Here is a 24,951-nt window from a genome sequence, read left to right as displayed (position 1 = left end):
TATCTATCTATCTATCATCTATCTATCATCTATCTATCTATCTATCTATCTATCTATCTATCTATCTATCTATCTATCTATCTATCTATCATCTATCTATCATCTCTATCCATCCATCCATCCATCCATCCATCCATCCATCCATCCATCCATCCATCCATCCATCCATCCATCATCTATATCTATCTATCTATCTATCTATCATCTATCTATCTATCTATCTATCTATCTATCTATCTATCTATCTATCTATCATCTATCTATCATCTATCTATCTATCTATCTATCTATCTATCTATCTATCTATCTATCTATCATCTATCTATCTATCTATCTATCTATCATCTATCATCTATCTATCTATCTATCTATCTATCTATCTATCTATCTATCTATCTATCTATCTATCTATCTATCATCTATCTATCATCTATCTATCTATCTATCATCTATCTATCTATCATCTATCTATCTATCTATCTATCATCTATCTATCATCATCTATCTATATCTATCTATCTATCTATCTATCTATCTATCATCTATCTATCATCTATCATCATCATCTATCTATCTAATCTATCTATTACCATCTATCTGCCTACCTACCTACTCACCAACCTATCTGTCCACCAATCCACCTTTTATCTGTTAATTGTGGTGAAGGTAAAATTTATGTTTCACTCATCTTTGTATCTATCCTCAGTGCTTGCAGATTACCTACACAGACATAGTGTTAACATATGGTGATAAACAGCAAGTTGATTCAGAAGTCAGAATGGTTTTATCTCTCATCTCTCTCCAAGCTCCACTGAAATGACAAAACAAGAACAAAACTGAAAATAAATGAAAGGGAAGAAATGCTGCTGCGAGTAAACAGGAAAGGGTAAAACTAAGAAGACTTAGAGAGAGGGACTTAGAGAATTTTGTAGAAGATACAAAGTAGATTTAATCATATTTGTAAAAAATATTCAGTGCCAATCCCTGTGACTTAATACAAACAGAAAGAGGTCCCTCTGGGAAGTCAGAATTGCTTGGTTTCTCTAATGAGTTCCAAAAGTTTGTGTAAATTAGTACTGCATTTGAGAGAAAAATTTGCAGTTTCCATTAAAATAAAATATGCACATTCAATGATCTAGCAATTTTACCTTTGAGAAGCCATTCTTTGCAAATATTTGCATGTATGTGTCAAACATTAGTTATTACATCATTAAAATAGCAAAATACAGAAAAAACACACATGTCCATCAACAGGTTATAGATTTAAGAAATAATATGATGCCCACTGTGGGAAACCATTTATAACTTTTAAAAATGAATAAAAGATTACAGCGTCCATGGTATATTCTTTTTTTCTTTATTGACTTCAGAGAGAGGAAAGGAGAGGGAGAGAGAGAGACAGAAACACCAATGATGAGAGAGTCATTGATCGGCTGCCTCCTGCAGACCCCCACAGGCGATTGAACCCACAACCCAGGTATGTGCCCTGACTGGGAATCAAACCTCGATCTCCTAGATCCCAGGTTGATGCTCAACCACTGGGCCACACAAGGTGGGCCATTGTATATTCTTAATGGGGAAAATGCATATGCAGGTGCCTGTTTGTAAATGCATAGAAGTGGTGACAGACAATAAACTGTGCTTACCTATGGGGAATGAGACTGGGAGGTTGCTGAAGGGAATTTTTCTCTTTTTTCTTTTTATATTTCTGTATTACAACTAAAAGAGCAATATATTTAAACAAAGAAAATTTCCAGACTTGAAAAGCAGGGACTGGGAGCAAAACAGGCCATGGTTAGTCCATAAGGAGCAACTGGAGGACTTCTAGACAGTCAGGAATTAGCGCTTAGAATTATCTCACTAACTGGTACTGCTCAATGAAGATCTGTTTAATTGGCTTCTAACATGAGTGGTTCTGAGTATAGACTCTTTTGGTCCTTCCATTGTTTTTTACTTCGTTCATCTGGGAATGTATATAACTGTTATTCTATGTCTATTGTACAACTATACTTTGGAAGGAGATTAACTGTTTTCTAGTTTTACAGGTCTACAGATGGAAGAGATTTTGCCTCAAGATGGATTATACCCAGAACTTTACCCATGACTAATTTAGATGCTTTAGATGATGACGTTTGGGAATATGAGCTGATGAGATTTAGATGAGAGTTTGTACTTCAGTTGATGTTTTAATGGATGAGACTTTTGGGGAACTTGAGTTGGGATGAGTGCATTTTCATGCGGGTCAGACAAACCTTTCAGGGCAGAGGCCAGACTGTGGTAGCCTGAATAATGGACTTCCAAAGATATCAATCTCCTGATCTCCAGAACCTGTGAATATGTTACCTTATGTGGTAAAAGAGAATTTTGATACGTGATTCAGTTAAGGCTCTTTCGATAGAGTATTCTGTATTATCCAGGGGTGGAGAGCATCTCAATACAATCACAAAGTCCCTTCTAACAGGGGGGCAGTAGGGTCAAGAAGACAGAGAGATGTGATGATGGAAGTAGAGCCAGAGGAGGAGATGTGGTGATAGATACAGGGATTGAAGTGATGTGAGAAAGAGGCCACTAGCCATTGAAAGTAGGCAGCCTCTAGAAGCTGGAAAAGACAAGGAACAGATTCTCCCATGAGACCTATATAAGGAACAAAGCCATGATGGCACCCTGATTTTAGGACATCTGATGTCCAGAATTGTAAGATGATAAATTTGTATTGTTTTAAGCCACTAACTTTGTGGTCATTTGTTACAGTTCAGCAATAGGAATACTGGTATATGCTTCGGCCTGGAATGCTGAGTAAGAGTAAAATATTTTAACTCTAATTTCTACCCCGACTTCCTCTCTATTGTAATGTCCCTCATGTTACAGGCACTTTTGGGGTGCTGGATAAAGGGAAGTTGCATGGGAATACCTTTACTATAGCTTTAGTGGAATATATTTATATGGTTTGCAATCATGTCTGCATATAGTTAACTTGTTGGTATCCATTTAGCGTAGAAATGGCTTCCAGAAATACTCCCATTGCTCATTGAGCCAACTCCCCTGACCATTAGGACACAAAGGTGCAGGAACAGAGGATATATTGGGACGTGAACAGGTCTGTGGGCTCCCAGCACCAGAAGTACTTTGTGGAGGGGGAGAAACAGGCTTAAAATGTATTGAGTCACAGGTTTTCCCAAATTTGACAACAATCTTAAAATTTTACAAGGTGTAACAATGAAAAATTGTAAAGTTGAAATATTCCTGAACTAGCAGTAATAAAATCCATGGTGGAGAAAAAATTGGATTATTTTTCTATTATCTCCATATAAAATGATATTACAAAGTATCTGTCATGTGAAAAGACTGTCAAAGAGCATGAAGCCAAAATGCATGGGGAAAAGGAGCATCATAAATGTGTGTTATGTTATTTTCCTGGATTTGATGATGTTTATGGCATTTATCAGCTTTTCAAAATTGTATTTTATTAATTTTAATTTGTAATTTAAAATTCTGTTTTTTTTTTTTTTTCATTTTAAGTAAACATTCACTTTTGTACTTACTTATGTATTTCTAGCTTTGTATTATTTTTTGAAAGACAATGTACCTAATTGACAAGTTCAGATCCTACTTCTGGCCTATATATTTTTCATTGCTGTTAAGCCTCACCAGAGGATATTTTTCCCATTGATTTTCTAGAGAGAGTGGAAAGGAAGGAGAGAGAGAGAGAAACATCAATGTGAGACAGACATATTGATTAGTTTTTCTGGCCTATATCTCTAAAGTTTATCCAGAAATCAGATCCTTACCACCTCACTGTAACTACTTCAATCCAGGACACTATCATTTCTTGCCTATATTATTGCAATAACTTCCTAATTGTCTCTTTAACTCCATATTGCCCCACTTTCCAAGTATTCACACACAAAGGTCAAAGTGATCCTGGCAATGTAATGATGTAATGTAATGTAATGTAATGTAATGTAATGTAACATACTGTAACTTAGTGCAATATAATGTAACATAATGTGATATATGTCAGACCAAGGGTTCTACTTGTTCAAAACCTTCAGAACAGCTTCAATTTTAGTCAGAAGAAAAGCCCAAATCCTTAAAATGTCTTACAGTATTCTACTTCTACTCCTTACCCCACCCCACCCCACTCCCAAATAGCTTATTACCTGCTGTCCTCACTTAATCTAGTCTAGGCATTATAGTCTTCTTGATGTGCACATGTTATGTGTGCTCTCATCTTTAGTATTTGTAATTTTCCTATACCCTCTTTCTAGAACAATCTTCTGCCCAGATATTTATATGGTCCCCTCCCTTATTTTTAGTTTTTTATTACAATGTCACCTTCTGAGTGAAGCTTCTCTGGCCACCCTAACTTAATTACCACACACACACACACACACACACACACACACACACACACACACGCTCTTCATTTCCCTTTATTTATATTTTTCTTTAGCATTTTTATTCTTTTAGTTTGATTTGTTGTGAAATCTGAAATCAACTAACTTTTTTCTGGTAACTCAATCTCAGATAATAAATCGAGATATTACCAATTTGGTATATAAGTCAGGAAGATTTCAGTTTGAATTTGATTACTCTAAATACAATTTTTGTCAGTTTTTTTTTGTGTGTGGGTGATTCACAATCCCTATTCACAACTCAAGAATATTCTCTTGGGCTTTCTCCATTACTGCATAATCTCCTATTTTCTTTGTGAAGTCTTGATTTTAAATTTGTACTCTTAGTTAATGTACTTTACCCTGGTTCAACCTGGGAACATTTCTTTTTTCTTTAATTTCCCTGGTAGAAACTTTTGACAGAATCACCAAGGTACTTGACTACATTGAGATACATGCCTTTCTTAGAAAAATTTATTTATGGAAAGGCAAACAGAGCTAATTAATTTCTTTTATACTGCCCAGTTATGATAGGAAATAATGAGAAATAGCAATGAGGGAAAAACTTCTTCCATTGTAAACAAAAGCAAAGATGACTTTTTTTATTGCTACAAAGGGGAAAGTTTGAAAGCAAGAAAATAAGTTTCTTTATTTGTAGGTGTGACATTAGAGATTGCTTATTAAAACCCTAAGTTGACAGATGTTGCATTTTATAAACGTGGACACCCCAATTTGATCTTCTTGTGGAAAAAAAAAAGCCTTCACAATTATTTTCATTCTGGAAACACATTTGTTTGAATGATTCATCAGGGATTCCTTTCAAATTTCAGAGTCAGTGGAAATACAGTTTTATTTATTTATTGCTCACAGTTACAAATTTTGCACTTTTAAGTTTCATGGAGAAACTCATTTGGAAGTATGTCTCAAAGTGAATTGAAATAGATTCCTCAAAAGATAGCTAATTACAGAATGACTGCTTTTCAGATAAATTACAGTATTTCCTCCATCTTAGAAGTGGTCGCATCAATTCTCATCTGATGATGAGAATTGGCTAAACTGTTCACTTTTAAAATCAAATCGTGCTTCATTCAGTCATTCAAATATATTTATCCAGTGCCTGTTGGGACCCTGGTACTCTGCTTAGGTACAGGGAAAGCTTTCTGGAGAAAATGACACTGAAAGCGAGTTGGAAAAAAGAAATATTTATTTTAAATGTTTAAGGTGTGGGCCCACTTTTCTATATTCTGCTTTGTAATCCCGAGGTTAACATTTTTTTTGACAGGCGGCTGTGTGTCAGGCACTGACGACTGGGTGTGTCGGAGAGAGACTGGGGGCCAGAGGAGGACATGGGACTTGCTCCTGGCTTTACTTCCTTGTCATTTTAGCATCTCAGCAGTAGCACCCACGGCCACAGTGCTCCCTGTCCTGGCAATGAATGAACTTCAGCGACAGCAATTGCGTGTAGTTTGTAGTTTCTCCACACACCTAGAACCAGCCTTATCAGGCCCCTTAAGAGACACCACCAGCTGGCGGCCTCTTTAGAGGCCTGAGTCCCAGCTTCAGGTTTTCCTAATGCCCTACACTACCTCCTTCCATTTGTTCCCTGCCCGAGAGGCCTGAGCTGCTTCTAGAGTGATCATGTCTGTAACCGTTCAGTGCCTCTTTTTTGCCCTTTTAGTTCTCTAAAACACAATTAACCATTCTTTATATTAACCTTTCTTTGTGAAATAGTTGATAGTTTCCACCTCCTGACTGGACCTTGACTGATAAAGAAATTGATGTGCCTGCAATAATTTAAAAGATAAGTTGCATTGGTCAAATTTTTCTTGATATATCAATAACATTTGTCACTGTCTGTGATATATATCTACAATACCTGTCGTTAGTACTGTTTTACAAATGCAAGAAATGGAGGCGTTCATGCTTAGGATGTTTCAGATCTATTCCCATTTTTTTGGGGTAGCCAGTTATTTGATGACAAATTGCATTTTATTACTTTGTTCTTTTTATAAGCTTTACTTGAAGAATAATTTACAAAGTTTGATGAATAGGTTTGGGAAACCGATGCTGTAATTACTTATAAAGAAAATTCCTGAATATGTAAATAAAGTGTTTGCTTTAGGTATACATGCATCCCAGGTAATTAAAAATGAGCACACTCTGGGCAAACTAGGGAGCTGAAACCATCGGTAGCTATGCTTTTACTAGAATGAATTTAACTCTTAAATTAAATTCTTTAATTAAATTTAAATCAATTTTAATTACAAGTTAAAACATTAGCATAAGTATTCCACTGTTTCAAATTTCTATGAAACCACATTTGTAGTATTTGCATAGCCCAAGCAGATATTCTATACAACTCTTGGTATTTCTTCTCAGAGCTTCTCCATTCTTTATTTAACTATTTGAAATTTTTGTTTGATGCTATGAAATAAACTGAAAAGTGCCACAAAAGTTAATTCATTTTGAATACTGAGCTTAGAAATTCTTGCTTCTTGTGGTCTGTAGACTTAGCATTTCCCGATGAATTCTCTGAACTTTTAAATTCAATCCATCTTTTCATTGTGTTTTAAAAAAATGTTTTTTATTATCACATGAAGTAACTCTTTTAACTCTTTAAATATTTTTGTGGTTATCACTTAGGTATTTGTTTATTAAAATTTATGTTTTATTCTTTAATGCAGAATTTGAGTGGTTTATAATTAAGAAATATCTGTCAGTGATTAGTACATTAAATAGTTCAAAGAGTTAAAAATACTCTTAAAATGATCTCACCATTATGCCCAAATATTTTCAATAGAAGGTACAAAATACTTTCTTTAGGGATACAAAATAAATATTTCAAAATTATCCTTTATCTGATTACTGTTTTTCCGAAAAAAACTTACGAAGTAATTAATAAAATAGAATTTTAAAATCATTTATGATATCACATCCGTATTCATATTTAACCCAAATTCTAGCAGGAAAGACAGACCATATAGATAAAGGGCAACATCTGAGGAGATAAGTTCTGATAATTTTACAAAACTGATGAGAAACATAAACCCACAGATAGAGAAAGTACACAAGAACAATGTCTGCAAATCTCACACATGAGTGAGGATTTAAAAAATTCCTAGACAGGCTTGAACTGAATACAGTTTAGATAGAAGGTCATGATCATCATCACATCATGATTTCAGAGATTCAAAAGTAGTTTTACATTAGAAACTATCTCTGTATAATTCACAGCATTAACAGATTCAAGGAGAAAAAATGTTATTACCTCAATAAAGGTAGAGAAAGCTTTTTATTGAGCTTGGTGTCTCCTTATGATAAATTGTCTTAGTAATTTAGACATAGGAAGGTGTATTTTGAACCTAATAAAGGGTATCTTATCCAAACTATTAATAATATTTTTAATAACAAAGCATTAGGTGCATTTCCATTAAAATTAAGAATCAGACAATAACACTGCTTCTGTTCAATTATTCACAGACTATTTGATTTACTACACAGATGATTCTAAAGAATCTATAGGCAATTGTTCATGTTACTAAGAGAGTTTAGTAGGTAGTTGGATATAAGTAAAAACCCCAAAATCAAATGGATTCTGCAACAAAACAGTTGGAGATTATAACTTTTGAAAAAGTATGGTGATAACTACAACAAAAATATAGGTACTTAGGGATAAATGAACTAAAAATGCGTAAAACCTTTTTTTGAAGAAACTTATAAAACTTAGCTGAAAGATATTCAAATGGACAAATAAATGGAGATATGTCATGTTGATGCCTAATGAAAATAAATATCTTAAAATAACAATTTTCTATTATCAATCAAAGTTGATTTATAGAAAATTATAGAATCAATGCATTCTAATCAAATTAGAAGAATGTTTTTTATTTTTGAAGAACTGGATAAACTAATTCTAAAATTCTTATGAAATATAAATGTGCAGATATCTAAGTTAGAGAGACTTGTCCTATCAGATATCAAAAGCTTATTGTTTGTGCTAATTAGGACTGTAGTTTTTGTACCCCCAGACTAAATTGACCAATGAAGAAAGTAACCTTTGAATATATGGAAATCATGTTTTGTTAAGAGGTTACTCATATTCAGGTGAAAAGGAAGGACAGCTTAATGAATGCCGCTTGCAAAACAGAATATGTTAAGAAAAATATAATATATGCATGTAAAGTAATTAAGCCCAGGTGGAAGTAAAGCTGATTATGAATAATGGAACCTTCAAACTTTTAGATAAAAACACATTAAAACATGTGTATGACTTTGGGGAGGCAAAAACTTCTTAAGCAAGACACAAAATGAGACACATAAAAAAGTACATATTTTACTATATTTCAGTTAAGAACTTCTGGTCATCAAAAGACAATATAAATAAAGTAAAAGGACTACAGAGACTGGGAAGAAATATCTGTACTACATATAATCAACAAAAGATTAGTATTTAGAATATATAAAAGATCCCTATAAATCTGCAAAAAAAAGAAACCTATAGAAAAATGGGTAAAAATACATAAACAGGTATTTCACAGAAGAAGAAACACAAATTGCCCCAAACATTGAAAAATCATCAATCTCATTAGAAATCAGAGATAGGCAAATTAAGATCATAATGAGAAACTGTTGTACAGCCATTATATTGGCATAAACTAGAAGCCTGACAATATCAAGTGTAGGTGCAGTTGTGAAGCATGGGAACTCTTACGCATTCCTGGTAAATGAGTACAACTAGGTTTTTTGGGAAAAAACACTATTTTTCAAGTTGCATATGTGCACAATTTATGAACAGAAAATTCCACTTCCAAATATATGCCTTAGATAAAGTCTTGCAAATGTACCCTTATAGAAGTAATCATAGCAGCAATGTAATAAAAAAAACTGGACAAAAATTATTGTGCATGAAGAAAATAAAGGGTAAGCTGTAGTATAGTCATATTTTTACAAAGAACAAGAAATGTGAACCAATACAACATTTAGAGACACATACAAATATAGGGAATGTTCAACAAAATTCAGGATTGCATTTACCTCTGGGAATGAGGCAGAATTTGTAAGAGCATACAGGTTTGGTGATATTTTAGTTCATAAGAATATAGCGGTGGGTTCATGGGGACACATTTTATTATGTGTTGTAACTTAATTATACATGAGGTATATTATTTTAAATGAATCAAATTTTATATAATAAAATTTCAAGTCTCTTTGAGTTTAGTATTTTCTCATAAATTTGAGTTTTAATTCACTACTTTTTGGTTATTATTTGACAGTCTTTCCAATGCAGCTGCAGAGAAGGCTTATAATTTATAATGTTTATAAAGAATCTAATTATTTGAGTTGGATAATCATGCATTAATATAAAATAGAATGCATACAATAATCCCAATTTGTTAAATAGAAATATCTCTATGAAAACATATAACCAGTATGTATTATGTCAGAGCTACAGTGAAATTTCAAATCACATTTCTCTGACCTCCCTAGCAAGAGATCAAGAAGTCTGGCCTTTCCTGGGAACCTCCTTCCCCAGTTATTTCTTTTAGGAGTGCCCTTGTGGCTGGGAGGCGGGATGGAGACAAGGGAGCCTCCCACTTAGCAGGAGAGGCTGCTCCAGTGACCACAGTAACCCGTCTCCCACTGCCCATTGGCCCTCTGTCGTCAGTGGGTTTTGCCCATGTTGCTGTAAGTTGCTGAACTGTAAACTGCACACAGACCACTTTGCAGTCTGCTATCGTCTCCTCTGGGCTCAGCTCTTTTCTTTTTCTGGCTTGCAGAAAACTTTCTTATTTTGCTCCTTATGACTGACTCTTTTGATGAAGGTCCCCATAGTGCTGCTGTTGAAGGCTCTAAGTAACTCTTCCTTCATACCATGGCCCTCTCCTTTCCAGTGCAGGGAGGGGAGGAGAGAGGGAGTGAGGGAGGCTGGGAGCTGGAAGCTGGGGCTAAATTAGAGGGATGGTCAGGAGGGCCTCTCACTGTTTCTGGATCCACCTATTGATCCTGTCATCCTCCCGGCTCCGCTGCTCAATCTGTTCCATGTTCTTCTCCATTATTTCCTCCACTGGTTCAGGACCATAGGAACTCTTAGTTCACTGAATAGATCTCTCTATATGCCTGAAATATACACCTACCAGAGGGTTTCTGGGCTCTGTGGCAATCACTGAATCTGTTTTAGTGGCCCTGACCATTCTATGACTTTGGGAATTTCATACTATTATGTGACAGTTAGAAGGCTGTTCTACCCAGAGTACACAGATGATATTTAAGAATTGATGTTTTCCAACTCCACAATCAACCAAATAGTGTCCCATCTCTGACCTGGCCCCAAATAATACACATTTGATCTCATTAAGAGAAAATGAGGGCGGGGGGGGGCAGGAAGACTATACTAGGAAATATTGATAATGATTACATACGGGGATGAGATTGTGGATGACTTTTACTATCATTTTATACTTTTTTTTAACTTTCTAAATTTTAAAAAATACACATTTATTAATTTTATATTGATAAAAACAAGCCATGGAAAAAAAACAATTAAAAAACAGGTTAAGAGTCTATTATGTTCCCAGAACTTTGCCCAGTATTTTCTGGTAGTTACGGCTGTTAGAAACATAAGATAATACTTTCTGTTTAGAATTTTTCATTATAACAAAAGCATCCTTAAATAGATATTTCAATTTCAAATCTCATTTAGGATATTTATATTGATTCTTAAGCAAGCAATTTTTTGTTCTTATTAGGCTTTCACATTCTAAGGTTTTTAAAAATTTACTTATTGCCATCTTCTCTCCACATCTGTCTCATTACCATGTCACACAAAGTGAATCATCTAACAGTAATCTCCTGGGTGTCAATATCTAGCTACAGAATAGAATTTAATCCCCTTTCCTTCATATGGCATTATTTCTAGAGGCCTCTTATCATAGAAAACCCTTATTTTCTCATTAAAGGTTGTATTGTCAGAGAAACAATAGTCACACATATATGACTAATAAAAGCCAGACATTTGATTAAAAGTGAGTAACATTAGAAATATGAAGTTCCATAATTATACTTCCCCCGACTCCTCCAGATAACTGTGTATTATCAAAGTAAGTGTCCTAGGATAAATGGAAAAAATTACAAAGAGTCTATTTTGTGACAAGTATGGAACACTGGGAGTTCAAAAAAATCTTTCTGCTCAGATGATCTCTTAGATACCATAAAGCATAAGTTAAAATATATGTATTTAAAATTTACTTTTAGTAAGTCCATTTTCAAAAAAGTAAATATACCCTATTCATCTTTGTTGATCCAAATATTTATAGTAAAATACTGATTCGCAAACCATACAAGTGAAAGGCTTGCAAAATGATACCCCCAACGAAATCAAAATTCATTGAAACATATATTAAGTGTTCGTTATAGAGTATCCTGCATGAAATTCTCTCAAAAAGCCTACAAAGTAGATGAGATTGATACCCTTGTTTTACTAAAGAAGATGCTGAGGAGAGGGAGTTACAAACCCAAAGGTACCCAGCTTGCCAGAGGTGAAGTTCAGAGTCAAACCTCGGTTGTCATGATCCACTGTCCATGTTTTTTCAACTACTAGGCTAAGCTACATCTCTTCATAGAAGTATGGGCAGATCCTCGCTTCTTAACTAATTTTAAAACTCTCAGTATTAGCTAGTTTTGCCACTGTTGTTTTTACCATCCTTACCAATCTTTCTACCTATATTAATACATATCTATTTTTAAAATGCCAGAGGTGCATTAGACTATCTACTGGGTCCGCTTCCTCTAATATCCGTCTGAGGCCACCTTGTAGGTTGAGTGCATGCAAAGCAGGGCAAACTTGACAGTGAGATGGAGCAGGCAGAGGGAGGCTCTGAACTTTACTTGTACTTGGCCTCTCTCAGTCTGCACATCATATAGACACCGAGAGCCTATGTATAGTGGCTATGGGCCGCTATAGGGGTTATGGTTGGAGAAGAACCTTCACAATGGAAACCAGGGGATGAACTGCCAAGCCTGGTGCTGGAAGGAAGACAGGACAGAGACTCATGTATCCATAGCCAATGAGAGCAGAGTGGTGGCAATGCCAGCAAGAGGGAGATGGCCAGTGCTACTGGGGCATATCGCCTGAGCCCAAAGAACTGACAGTTTCAAAACTGCAGATTGAACACAGGAGGCAGGACCAGCTGCAGACAGCCGCGCAGAGGCCAGCATGTGCTGCCAGCGATCTTCTGCAAACCAGCCTGAGGCCAGGGTAGGCCCCTTCCTCAGGTCAGAAAGATGTGTGGCCTCCTTTGCACATACCCAAATTCCATCTTAAGGAGAGAAGCAGGGAAGGCGAGAGGATACATGCGAGGCAGAGTTTTTATGAAAGGAAGAGGAACACAACCAAAAGGGACCAGGTAACTTTTTGAAGCAGATTAAACTTTTAATCACAGAAGAATAATACTCAGTTTTTACCTTCAATAGACAGCTAACAGAGGGTGGGATAATGACCAGATTAGCTGTGGTCAAAGTAAAAGAAGTTAACTCCTTTGCACACTCAACACAGTGTAAATTACACCGTCAGCCCTGTACACTGGCATTTCCTGAGAATCACTTTTTCCAGGCCCTGCACCTGCATTATCTCATTTAATTCGCACACAAGCCCAGTCAGGGAGGAACCATTATAATCTCCATTTCATAGATGAGGGAAACGAGGCTTAGAGAGGTTCAAAAACTCACACATGGTCCCATTGCTACCAATGTAGCTGGGAGAGGAAAGCTGATTACTTACTTAAGTGCTTTAATTTAAAAATAGTTAAAACACATTTGAGATGACTTGGAGTTTTGAAATTTGAAGACATTCAAGTGGAAGACTTCTGAATAAAGAAAGCTGAGTCTGCTTGCAAAGGAGTATTTGCTTTCTAATATGCATGTGAGGTTTTAGTCTTCAGGCAAATTTTAAAGGAAACTTAGGTCTGAAAGGAGAAATCAGAACTCTGTCTGTTTTCATGGCAGTGAGGTCATAACGTGTGCTCACTAGAAAGACACTTTCAGTATAATTAGAAACAGAAGACCACTGACGTCTTCTCTTCACTAAGGAACCTCCAAGGCAGACGTCTTCAAGGTACAGACTTTGAGTTAAGTCTTGGTTTAATTCCTTTTGAACCACATTAAAGCTATGTAAGTTGGTAACCACTCTGAGCTCTTTTCCAAAAAAAGACATATTTGAGGTGTTTTATGTTTTGACATAAAACATGTCAAAGCAGGAGGAAATAACATTTGTAATACACTGAACATGGTGCCTGCCACACAGTTGGTGCCCAAAACTGTCAATCTGCATTTGCTTACCCCCCCCGCCCCTTTTTAGTGAATCCTAATATTATCCAGTTCTCTCTGGCTTACTATACAGTCAAACAATTATTTTAATCCCCACATTTTATTTTGTTTTTTATTTAGCAAATGCAAATGTGTACTTGCTGATTTAATACCTGAGGCACAAAGACAGAGCAAAAAAAAAAAAAAAAAAATCTCCTAGGGTGTATTTATCAACTTTAGAAAAATGCATTTGCTTACCAGCTCACTGAATTCATTATTTCCTAGGTCAAGTCTTTCCAGCTGGGCCAGTTTGTGCATTGACCTGTAACAGATGGAAAAAAATACTATTGTGAGGCAAAGCTTGACACATTACTCCAGGAACATTTCACCCACCTCCCTGTTAGATTTACCTGGCTATATAGTGCACAGCAGTGGGAGTGTTTCCTGGCAAGAATTCAACTGCAAATAACAGTAATCTTTGCAAACTGCCACCGGAAAACCTTTAGTAGTTTACCATGTTCCCAAATGCCAGTCTAGTTAGAGTACAGGGTGGGCTGCTTAATAAAAACCTGGGAAGCTTGTTAAACATCTACCCAAGTAGGAGGTATAGGTTGAGCAACTATATTTTTAAGAGTCACCACAGGTTTGGGAACCAATGGATAGCCCAGTTCCTAGCAAAGCATTCTAAAGCTTCACAATACAGACACAATATCATCATCAATCTTGTCATTTTATAGTTCCCTGAATGGGCTTCTGCTATAGATAAACTGTTGTACTCACTGTCTCCTAAACACATTGGTTTGGATGCTCTGAACAACTGCAAAACCTTGGGCAAGAGCTGCTGCCAAAGGTTAGAGGTGCCTTAGCACACGTGTACATGATCAGCATTTCTCAAACCACTCTCAAGTACAACATGCAACATAAGAAAAGATGGTGTATTTCTGAATATCTAATTTTTTATCTCCCCACTCACCAGAATGCTGTCCTTGTATATGCTGACTATACAGAAATTCTGGAGGCGTCACTGAGTCAAATCTTAGAAACGTTAGCTCCTTCATCTTTAGAGTGGACATAGTGATGATCTTACAGGGCTTTTATGAGCATTAAATGAGATACTAGTATAACACAGACTCTGTCGGGCACTCAGGAATACAAAACCGTGTGTGTCCTTTGTGCACTCAGCAACTATTATTGAAAGATCATGCACCAGACAGTCTTCCAAGGTCTGCATACAGCAGGAAAGAAAAGAGACAAAAACTCCTGCCCAAAAGGACTTTATGTGGCAGTGGTGGGGGGACAGGAGGCTACAATAAATAAACTAAATACAGTAAAATAAGATGCTAGAAGGCTGTAAGTGCTATGGGGAAAACATAAATAGTGGAGGAAACAGGAAGAATTCATACAGAGGACTGTAGTTTTTAATAGGGAGATCAGGCAGGAGGGCATTTGAGTCGAGGCTTGAAAGAAGTGAAGGAGCGTGCTAGGGCCTAGGCTCTAACGCGGGGACGTGGTGCTCGCTTGCAGACGCCCCAGCAGAGCAGCGTGGCTGAGGCAGAGGCAGAGGAGGAGCTAAATAACATGGGGTCTTAACGGCCCCTACAGAGAGTTGGCTTTGATTCTGAGTAAGAGGGAGGGTCACTGAAAGGTTTTGGTCAAAGGTTAGGACTGAAGTGACTTATGTTATGGGATTATGGCCTCCTCAGGAAATAGCAGGTTCGTAATAATAGTAAGAAATAATAAAAAATAAGATCAGTAATGAGAAATGGGGAATAATATGTAGTGAAGGGTCAGATCATAAGGCCATATGTGCCAGGCCAAGGAGTTTGAGTTTTAGTTTGACGGCCGTAAAAGCCTTTATGATTTAGACAGCAAAGGTTTATCAGACTTGTATTTTAGAAGGCTCACTCTGGCAGCTTGGGATGGTGTAGGTGATGGGGAGAGGATGTGCTGGCAAAGAGGCCACATAAAATACAGTCCTGAGAACGATGTGGTGATGATGGTGACTGACCGGATGTGGGAGGTACAAGAGGGAAAGAACTTAAAGATAGTTTCTTGATTTTCTTGATTGAGTAGCGGTGGGGGAATGGAGTTAATCTAAGGTGGATATAAGCTGGATGTAGTGAATTCTATTTAAAATACTGCAGTGACTTTGCAGTGAATGCGAGAAACCCTTATTAGGGAAAATATGTGTGTGTGTGTGTGTGTGTGTGTGTGTGTGTGTGTGTGTGTGTTTGAGAAAAGAGGGGGACAGGACTCAGGTAAAAGGCCTTGACTTGAAATAAATATTTGAAAAATAAGTGTAATGTTTCTTGTCTACTCCACCTAAAAATTACTTCTTCTTTTTAATATATATACCATTTGCCTTTTTCTCCATGATTTATTTGACATTTACCACTTAATTTCTTGAAATATCATTTTTTTATGTGTACATGCCTCCTTTCTCCACAAGATCTTAAAATTATGTTTTAAGATGCCCAAAAGGGCCTTTGTGGGACCACCAGCCATCCAGAGGTTGTGCAACTTGTCCGGCCAGCACTGTAAGAGAAGATCTGCTTCACCTCCGGCCAAATATGTACCACTGAATAGGTGCATCTATAGGAAAAGCGGCTGGGCCCCATGAGGAGAGTATTAGATTTTCTTCTGAGCCTGGAAATATTGAAGAACGGCAAATCCTTGCAAATCTTGTCCCTAGACCCCACATACCAACAAGTAAACAAAGACTACCAAGGCCTTGGGAGTCAAGGAGGACTGAGTGGCCAAGCGTGGCAAGTGAGTGAGAAATGAGCACAGGAGTAGCAGAGCCACCTGCCTGAGTTGGCCTTGTAGCCTTAGGCAACAAATATTCCAGTGAGAACCACCAGGAACCGAAGACCAGAGGCCCTGCCTCAGTTTCTGGATTGTATGAACTTGGAGGTTCTCATAGTCTCCAAGGAGGGTATCATCCAAACTTGAGAACAGAGTTTTGTTTTTTTTCCCAGCTCTGGTGATCAATAACCAAGACAGAATTAATTTTATGAAATGAATGAGTGATACGTTGTACCTGAGTATCCTAAAGCAAATTTCATTAGTTAAAGGATTTACCTCTTTTCTAGATTAAATATTAGTGACCCCTTAATCATCCCTGTGTGAAAGGATTTTCAAACCCTTGAACACCCTGATCATTTTAATTTAGACCTAGTAAAATGTATCAGTGTTTCTCTTCCAAAACAAAGCCAGGTTCAAATCTGGCACTCCTGTTATTGTAAATAAAGAATTATTGGAATTCAGCCATGCCTATTTGTTAACATATTATCCAGGGTTATTTTGTATGGCAACGGCAGAACTGAGACACCCTTTAGATCACAGAGCCCGAACATTCCCCACCGCTGACGACCAGGTGGCACTCAGATGAACACTATTCTATAGTGTGGGCTGACCAAGACAATGTAGAAAGAAGCTATTATTTTTTATGTTTCTATTGCTGCAGTTCAAGTTTGATTCCTTTTGTGGGAGGAAAGTTAACCTTCTCATGTCATCACTAAGGCTTTTTCTTTTTAGGCTACTGCTTTTGAAAACTATAGTTCATAAATTCATATCTAGGAACTATATTTTAAATTTAGAACCTCGCTTCCTACCATTCCTTTTTCATTCTTTTGAATGGGCAATATTTTTTCTTTTGTTTGTTCTGGAATAACAACAAAAAGGCTTTCTTTCCCATGAGGTTTTCTGAGCTGTTTCCTGAAGCTTAAGTTCTGCTACTTAAAATATCTTTTCTTCTGTTTTAATTTTATCTCATTTTATTTGGATGCTCTTAATTTCCATCATTGTTTGGTTATTATACCAAAGCTTCCTTCCATTAGTACATTCTTCTGTTTTTGAAGTTGTCTGTCCAATTTGACTTCTCACACTTTATATCTTTAAAATTGCTACATTTTTACTTTTGTTTTTGAAGATGTCATTCAATATTACCTCTTACATTGCACACCTTTCAGATGGACTGTTTTCACCCACAAGACTTTAGCTCGCCTGTAACACAGCTTATTGCTTTTCTTGTTCATGTGCTAGCTGCTAAACTATAATCATTCTATCAAATTGTCCAAAAAAAAGTTCCTTTCAGATGAACGTATAAATAGGTTTTTAACTTCATCAGGATACAAGCAAGTAAAGCTTTGTCAGATAAATAAAATAGAACTCCCGGCATTTTTATGACAGTAGTGTCCTTTTTGAGCATTCATCAGTTTGTGGCAGGTACCATGTGGATATTGGAGTTACAAAGATTTCTGGGACTCAGGGTTTCCCAACTGCAGAACTAGTAACATTTTGACTGGTTACTTCTTTAATATAGGAGCTTATTTTGAGCTCTGTAGGATGTTTACCACATCACACACACAGTCTATACTCAGAACGACTTATTTTCTAAATGGGAATGACCTTTAAATGAATAGTTACTTCACAGGGTGATAAGTGCCAGGAAAAAATGTATAGATTGCCATAGGAGCTCAAAAAAACCCAAAAAAACCCTAGCAGTTGAGTAATTAGGGAAAACTCAAGAAGAGGTGACATTTCAGCCGGGTTTTGGAGAACCTTGCTCTATGAATCACATGTATTTGCACATACAAAAAGAAACAATGAAAATAATAAATAATAAAAGAGTACAATATTAACATGTGTCCTCAAAGGAAGGAGAAGATTTTGGTCCACAGTAACTCTAAAAATTCCCATTAGACTTTTTTGCAGGAAACCCTATTGTCCCGCCCTAATAGCCGCCTAAGGGGACTTCTGGGATGCAGTGATCCTGTGCACCAGGGATGGTTAGCAGCCTCCAAGGCCTCTACCCACCAGATATGAGTAGCACCGTCCCAATTTTCACAACTAAAATGTCTCCAGATCTTTTCAAATGTGCCCTGGGTTGGGGTGGGGGAACAAAATCATCTTGAATTGAGATAGACTATGCTAGAGAAATACCTTAGGCCTTTATCTCCTCACTTTACTGATTAGGAGGAGGGTGAACTTTTTATCTCCATTTGTTTACCTCCTTACTATACTATATGAGGTTGGTTCCCCTGTGGCCTGTCCTCATGCAATTCAAGCCAGCCTGCTGCAGAGATGTACTCATTTGACTTTGCACCTCCCTTACAGTAAGCACAGGTGTCTGGGTCCTATCTTTCTGTCCCCACAGGGATCCAATTGGTATGATTTCCCCTTACAAATGACTGGTCTTGAAGACATGATCACCGTCATAGGTCAGCAAGCAGATATTAGGACTTGCTCACAAGTTTGGGCCATTTCTCAGTCAATAATGCTGAAAGCTTGATCTCTGTCTAGCAGAACCTAATATCTTGCTGATTTGTAAGTTTACCTACTTATCGAATGGAGCAAATTCTAATAAAATTGATTGTATTAAGCAAAGTTTACCCACCTGTGGACTTATTATATATGTAAAATTGTAGAAATGTGTAAAATTTCTAGGATTGCTATTCTTATCATTGCTGTCTCTCCTGCTTCTCAGTCTCAGAGCTGGTACCTTTTACTCAGCTCAGCTCACGTTTCCTCCTAAATAGTCCATCCCCACTCTCCAAACTGAAGTCTCCTTTCTGCCTTCACTTTATATATTTTTGTCCTGTTTCATTTTCTTCTTAACCTTTACCTATGTTTATATGTTAGCCAATTATTTTCCCCTGCTAGATTTAAGCACCATGAAAGCAAGTAACTTGCCAATCTTACTCACAGCATAAATAGCTTCTTAATCAGTGTTTGTTTAATGAAGATATTCATGCATGCCTATATGAATTATCCTTCACCGGTGAGAAGTCTGAATACTAGGATATCTACAAAGACATGCCACTCAATTTCTATCAGGCATCTACAATTAATTAACAGTAGCCAAGGAGATAGCCTGATAGTTTACACTCCCTTTTGTTCATTACAGCTTTAATGAATACTGCAATGAATATACATTAGCTCAAGTATTGTGGAACGTGCCTGATGGATAAAGGCAGAGAAGTCAGAGGTTCACCAGTTCCTGGATACTTAAATCTTATGTTAAGTTGACTTTCTGATATTTCCAATAACATGCTTTTTAAAAATTCAAATAATTAAAGAAATATTAGGTGAAATGTTTAGGTATTTTTTTCACTTCTCTGAATAGCTGAAATATTGCAACAAAATGCTGTATGCAGAGTAGTTAAGGATAGGGAGTCTGGATTCAGGCTACCTGGGTCGGAATGGTCTGAATCCCAATTCTACCACTCACTAGTTATTTGACTGTGAACAAATTAAAGAATACTTTTGCACCTTAGTTTTCTCATGGTCAATATGGGAATGCTAATAAGAATCCCTACATCATAGGATTATTGTGATTATTAGAATAGTATAGGTAAAGCACACAAATACGGATGCCTGGTAAGTGCTCTGTAAGAGTTAGCTATTAAAATACTTTGGGAATGCTTTCAAAGTTGGAAATAACAAGAAATTGCCTAAGTCAGCGTTTCCTAAAGTTCTCCTAAGGGATTATAGGTGTTGTTTGATTTTAAAAAATTCAGATGGCTGATACATTTTGGCAAAGCCTGCAGAAAAAAAGTTAGATTTCTTATTGGCAGGATTTCTCAGGTAAAACATACAAATGTTCGTTGAGATCCTCTGACGGATGGAAATAGTTCGGAACTATTTCCTGTTTATGTGACCAAGAACATTTTTCTTTTCTTTCCTACAGTACCTTTCTTAGGCTAGGACCACACTTTGAAAAACTTTTTGAAGATGATGAAATTGCGTTCTTGTCCATTCCAGTCCATGGAGTCACATACATACTTGGTCATGAAAACACGGGCGTCGGTGTATTTTAAGTATCTTATTATGAGCATTTAAATTCCATCAGATCGCATTCATTTGTCTCCTTGCAATTCTGACCTGTTAGACTTTAAGGTAGCCTTGGCTCTCAAAATTCACTTCAGGCTCTCCTTGCATTTTTGACTCTTCTGGACATGACATCCTAGCCTGACTTTTACATTCCCTTTAAAGACCGTGTTGGTGTCTGCTCTTTGGCATTACTCGCTGCAACCTCAGAAAAGAAAAGGCTCCCTTCTCAGGGAGAGGGGAGTTGGTGACTTGCTCAAGGTCACACAGAAAGTTAGTGACAGAGTCGACATAGGATCATCTCCATCTAAATCTGGCCTGATTTGTCTGCTTGGCCATTGATTAAATCTGAATGTCCTAATGAAAAGTATGTGCTCTCCAGCTCACTCTAGTCTAAGAGGAGTCAGCAAACTATTACCGTAAAGGGCCAGACAGAAAGTGTTTCAGGCTCTGCTGTGCGTATGATCCTTGTCTCAAAGCTGCCACTGTAGCACAAAAGGAGCCACAGATGGGATGCTAACAAATAGGCATGGCTGTGTGCCAGTAAAGTGCTGTTTACAAAAAGACGGATGCCAGATTTGGACCATGGCCATAGTTTCCCAACCTCTGGTAACATCAGTCCTTAAAATCTCACATCTAGATGACTTTATGGGTTTATGATATAAATAGGCTCCTAAGACTCTATGTTTTCGAACACGTGAATACAGATCTGACAGATAAATTAAGGACTGAAAATTCTCATTATTAGGGAATTGACACTACGTAACTATATACTATTTGAATCTCTCATTTTTAAGGGTACATGTTACTGGAATCCAGGGACATTTTTTTAATACTGTCATTCAATGGCATTTGTGAATATTAAGTCCTTACTACCATGCTATTACTTTATAGCATTTATCCAGTCACAAACCTGGAAAAAGATTCCAGTTGGAACAATGAAGGAAAATAATGCATATCTAGGTTCATCTGTCATCTTGATGAAATTATATAATCTAGGATTGTCCTTTTATCATATTCAGAGGTTTTATGTATGTAAGTATAGAATTACCTCTGAAGCCACGTACAGTTGGCAGGACTGCTGTTTGCCCATAAATTCCCAGTGCAATAACTTGGGTTTGCTGACTCTCGCAGGATTCTGCAAAGGTTTGGCACAGGCTTGTGCATTATGGGCTCATGCATTCCAGCTTTGAACTTGTCCTTCAAATGTGTTCAAATACTCTCTCTAATTAGTGACTGTACATGACACAAGGATAGGAAAACTTTCAGCTGTTATTTCCAATGCCTTTCTCTTACTGAAAGTTAGAGAAAGAACATACTATCTTTCCACTTTGCTTAATTTGTGTTCCATGTTTAACAGACATTTACATTTTATAACTTAGACCTGCTAACTTTACCACATTTTCATGTTCTTCCCTTGTTAATGATCTCCCTTGAAATGAACCTTATGTTATAAATTTTTTAAAATAAATTGTTCTTTACAGCACAGATACTAAAGACTAGGATGCCTAGGAATTGACATTCTTTAAAAATGAAAAAGCTGCCACACTTCATGCTGAAGAAACATAAACTTATAATCTTTACACACCAGGAAAAATTAAAAATCTTGTACCCAATGGCAGATAAAACATAATTTCTATGGCCTGATTTTTTTATATAAAAATGTTCCTTTGATTATTTACTGTACCTTAAAGATAATGTCATGGCTATGATTTTTATGTACTCCCTTATCACTTCAACTCAACTTCTCCCTAAACAATAGCAATAAAAAGCTAAACTGGCTTCCTGAAATCTTCCAGAAGGATATGTAATCAAACTAATCAGCCAGTATTTTGTCATAAAATATTAGAAAGACAATTTTTTGACAAGTATGCTAATGTTTCTCAATTAAGATGTTACTTTTTAATAAATATTTATCATAATAAAATTTTAAAATATATAACTTGTATATTTGAGTATTTGCTTTGGAAATGCTTTTTCCTTTTAAAAACTAACATTTAAAGGTTTAAACTGATTTTTGTGATGTCTTATTGAAAACATTTTCTTTCCTCTATTTATCTCTAATTTAATTCACAGCATGAAAAAATATTCTGTATAAAGAAATAAACTCACAAGTAATCTCTCTCAAGAATACCTCTAGTTTATACAGTAAGGCATACCCATTCAGTGACATAGATTAAGGTGCAAAACAGAATCTTAAGAACAGCAATGGGATTGAAGACAAATTCTGCATCAATTCCTTCTAACGTAAGGTATAATTAGATTGAGGAGAAGCCTGAATTTCATTCCTCTCTCTCTAGTATTCTTGGGTTTTCTGTACATGAATTTTCCCGCTGGCCTAAAATTATTGTGCATTCCTAACTCAAGACAATGCAGCCAAGATATAATCGTACTTGTAAGGCTTTCTGGGTTCTTTGTGGGGGGAAAGGTACCATGCAAACAGGAACTACGCCTATTATCTCTGTGATAGCTACACTGCTGGGGAAGAAGCTCATAGCTTACACTGCAGCAGAACAAGCAAAAGGTTGTGAGAAACAATCAGTGATGAAGAGGCTCATTGTCACTAGAATCTATTGCAACCTACGTTACATGCTCATGAAGATATTTTGAATGGTACTGAAAAAGTGCTTAAGCAGAGTTAAGCTATTTAAAAACTTTTATAGATAACTGAACAGGGAACAGCAAGAAGTTTCTTTTCTAAGAGACTCGTTCAACACTCATGTGTACACACAGGTGTTTCGGGCACATTGTTTCCTCCCATACATCCTAGAAAAACCTATTACTTGTCACATTGAGCTTTCTGAATATTGATTCATGTACTTCTATGTGGATCTGGTCTTAGATTGTTAAACCTCTATCAGATGTATAATACTTAGGCAACCCTGTGACTAACACATCAGAGAATTTGAACTTCAAAGGACAAAGGCCTTTGAAATAACCTGCAAGGTAGCCCTGGCTGGCTTCCCAGGCAACTGTCATTTTCCTTCCCTTTCTTCCTTGACAGCAGCATCTGCCTTGCCTGCATCAGAAACTGGAAATGCCAGACTGCCGCCAGGTAAACCTTTTTTTGCACCTGGGACATGAACATATGACTCAGTTCTGGCCACTAGAACTGGAAGAGGAATCTACTGGGGGAGAGTCTAAGATAAAGCTTCTTCCTTGATTTAAAAGAGGGAGGGAGACATGAGAACCTCCTCCCTGTCCTTCTTTTTATTCATAGTTGGGTGAGAATGTGACGTCTGGAGTTGCAGTGGACACTATGCAATCATGAGGTAACAAGTCCAAGGCTGAAAGCCAACATGCTGTGGATAGCGCTATAGAAAAACAGAAAAAGCCCAGGCTTCTTATAAAATCATTAAGCTACTGAAACAAAGTCTGGAACCGTTAACCTTGACACTGTTATAGGCGACAATGTACCTACTATTGAAAAAGTCACTTAATGAGAATTCGGTTTCTTCTAGCCAAAAGCATCCTTCCAAATACACCCACTCTACTGTGCTATTAGGTGCCTTTAAGAGTGTGTCACATGTTTGTTGGTGGCAGAGCTAAAGTAAAAATAGAGGTCTTTTAAGTCTCAAAAGAGTCTGATACACCACACATGTTAAGATGAAAGAAGGTGAAGGGTTTAGCCAAAGAACATATATTCGTAACACATAGACACAGACAACATTGAGACATTGAGGTGATGGCCAGAGGTAAGGGGGTTAGAGGGCTGGGTGGAGGTAGGCAAAAAGGGCTGGGGTGGGGACAATAAAAATAAAGTTAAAAAATCCTGATATAATAATTTGAGTTTTAGTAGATTTTAAGCAAAAAATATAAAATAAAGACAAATAATTTTAACACTTCTGATCTTGCTTAGAAAAAAATTTTTGACAATACTAAGCTAACAAAGAAATAAATATCTTACTATTTAAATTAACTACAAAGGTACATTTTAAATAATTTTAAAAGGAATAGAAAATATATAGAAAAGTGCAGAGTTTTATAAGTTAATCATAATTTAAAAAAAAAATTTATAAATCTTTTAGGTTTAATAGTTATTTATGTTTTTCCCTTTCTGCATTTAACTTCTCAATATTATAGTTTTCTAATTGTTGATGGCATGAATTTTGGTGTGACTTCTGATATGTATAATTTCTGCATTTCAGAAACCATGACTGTGATCCTATATATATTCAGTTTCTTTTACTTTTTATTACTTTACTTTCAGAAATCAGGTAAAGATGTTAATATTTTTCAAATCTGTATTTCTCTTCTCTTTTATATTTATTATATCTTCAAAGAAAATTACTCCACAAAATCTTTTTCTCTAAGTTCAGTTTCTCCTTACAATAATATCTGCTTCAGACTCAACTAGATAGTGTTTCTTTTATATGAAGTTATTGCCACAGATTCTTCCCTTACCATTTAAAATGCTAAAACTTAC

General features: G+C 36.4%; 1 protein-coding gene across 1 annotated transcript in view; it reads right to left on the bottom strand.

The window, feature by feature from the left end:
- Positions 1 to 24,951, bottom strand: part of LRRC7 (leucine rich repeat containing 7) — a 396,137-nt gene that overhangs the window by 141,034 nt on the left and 230,152 nt on the right. The window contains exon 8 of the mRNA XM_081144600.1: positions 13,953 to 14,016. Coding sequence (XP_081000726.1) covers positions 13,953 to 14,016 — 64 coding nt within the window. The remainder of the gene's footprint in view (positions 1 to 13,952; positions 14,017 to 24,951) is intronic.

The sequence above is a fragment of the Miniopterus schreibersii genome (assembly GCF_964146895.1).
Source record: "Miniopterus schreibersii genome assembly, chromosome: 8".
NCBI classification, from domain to species: domain Eukaryota; kingdom Metazoa; phylum Chordata; class Mammalia; order Chiroptera; family Miniopteridae; genus Miniopterus; species Miniopterus schreibersii.
The sequence above is the reverse complement of the archived record's forward strand: the minus strand, read 5'-3'. Positions and strand labels throughout refer to the sequence as shown.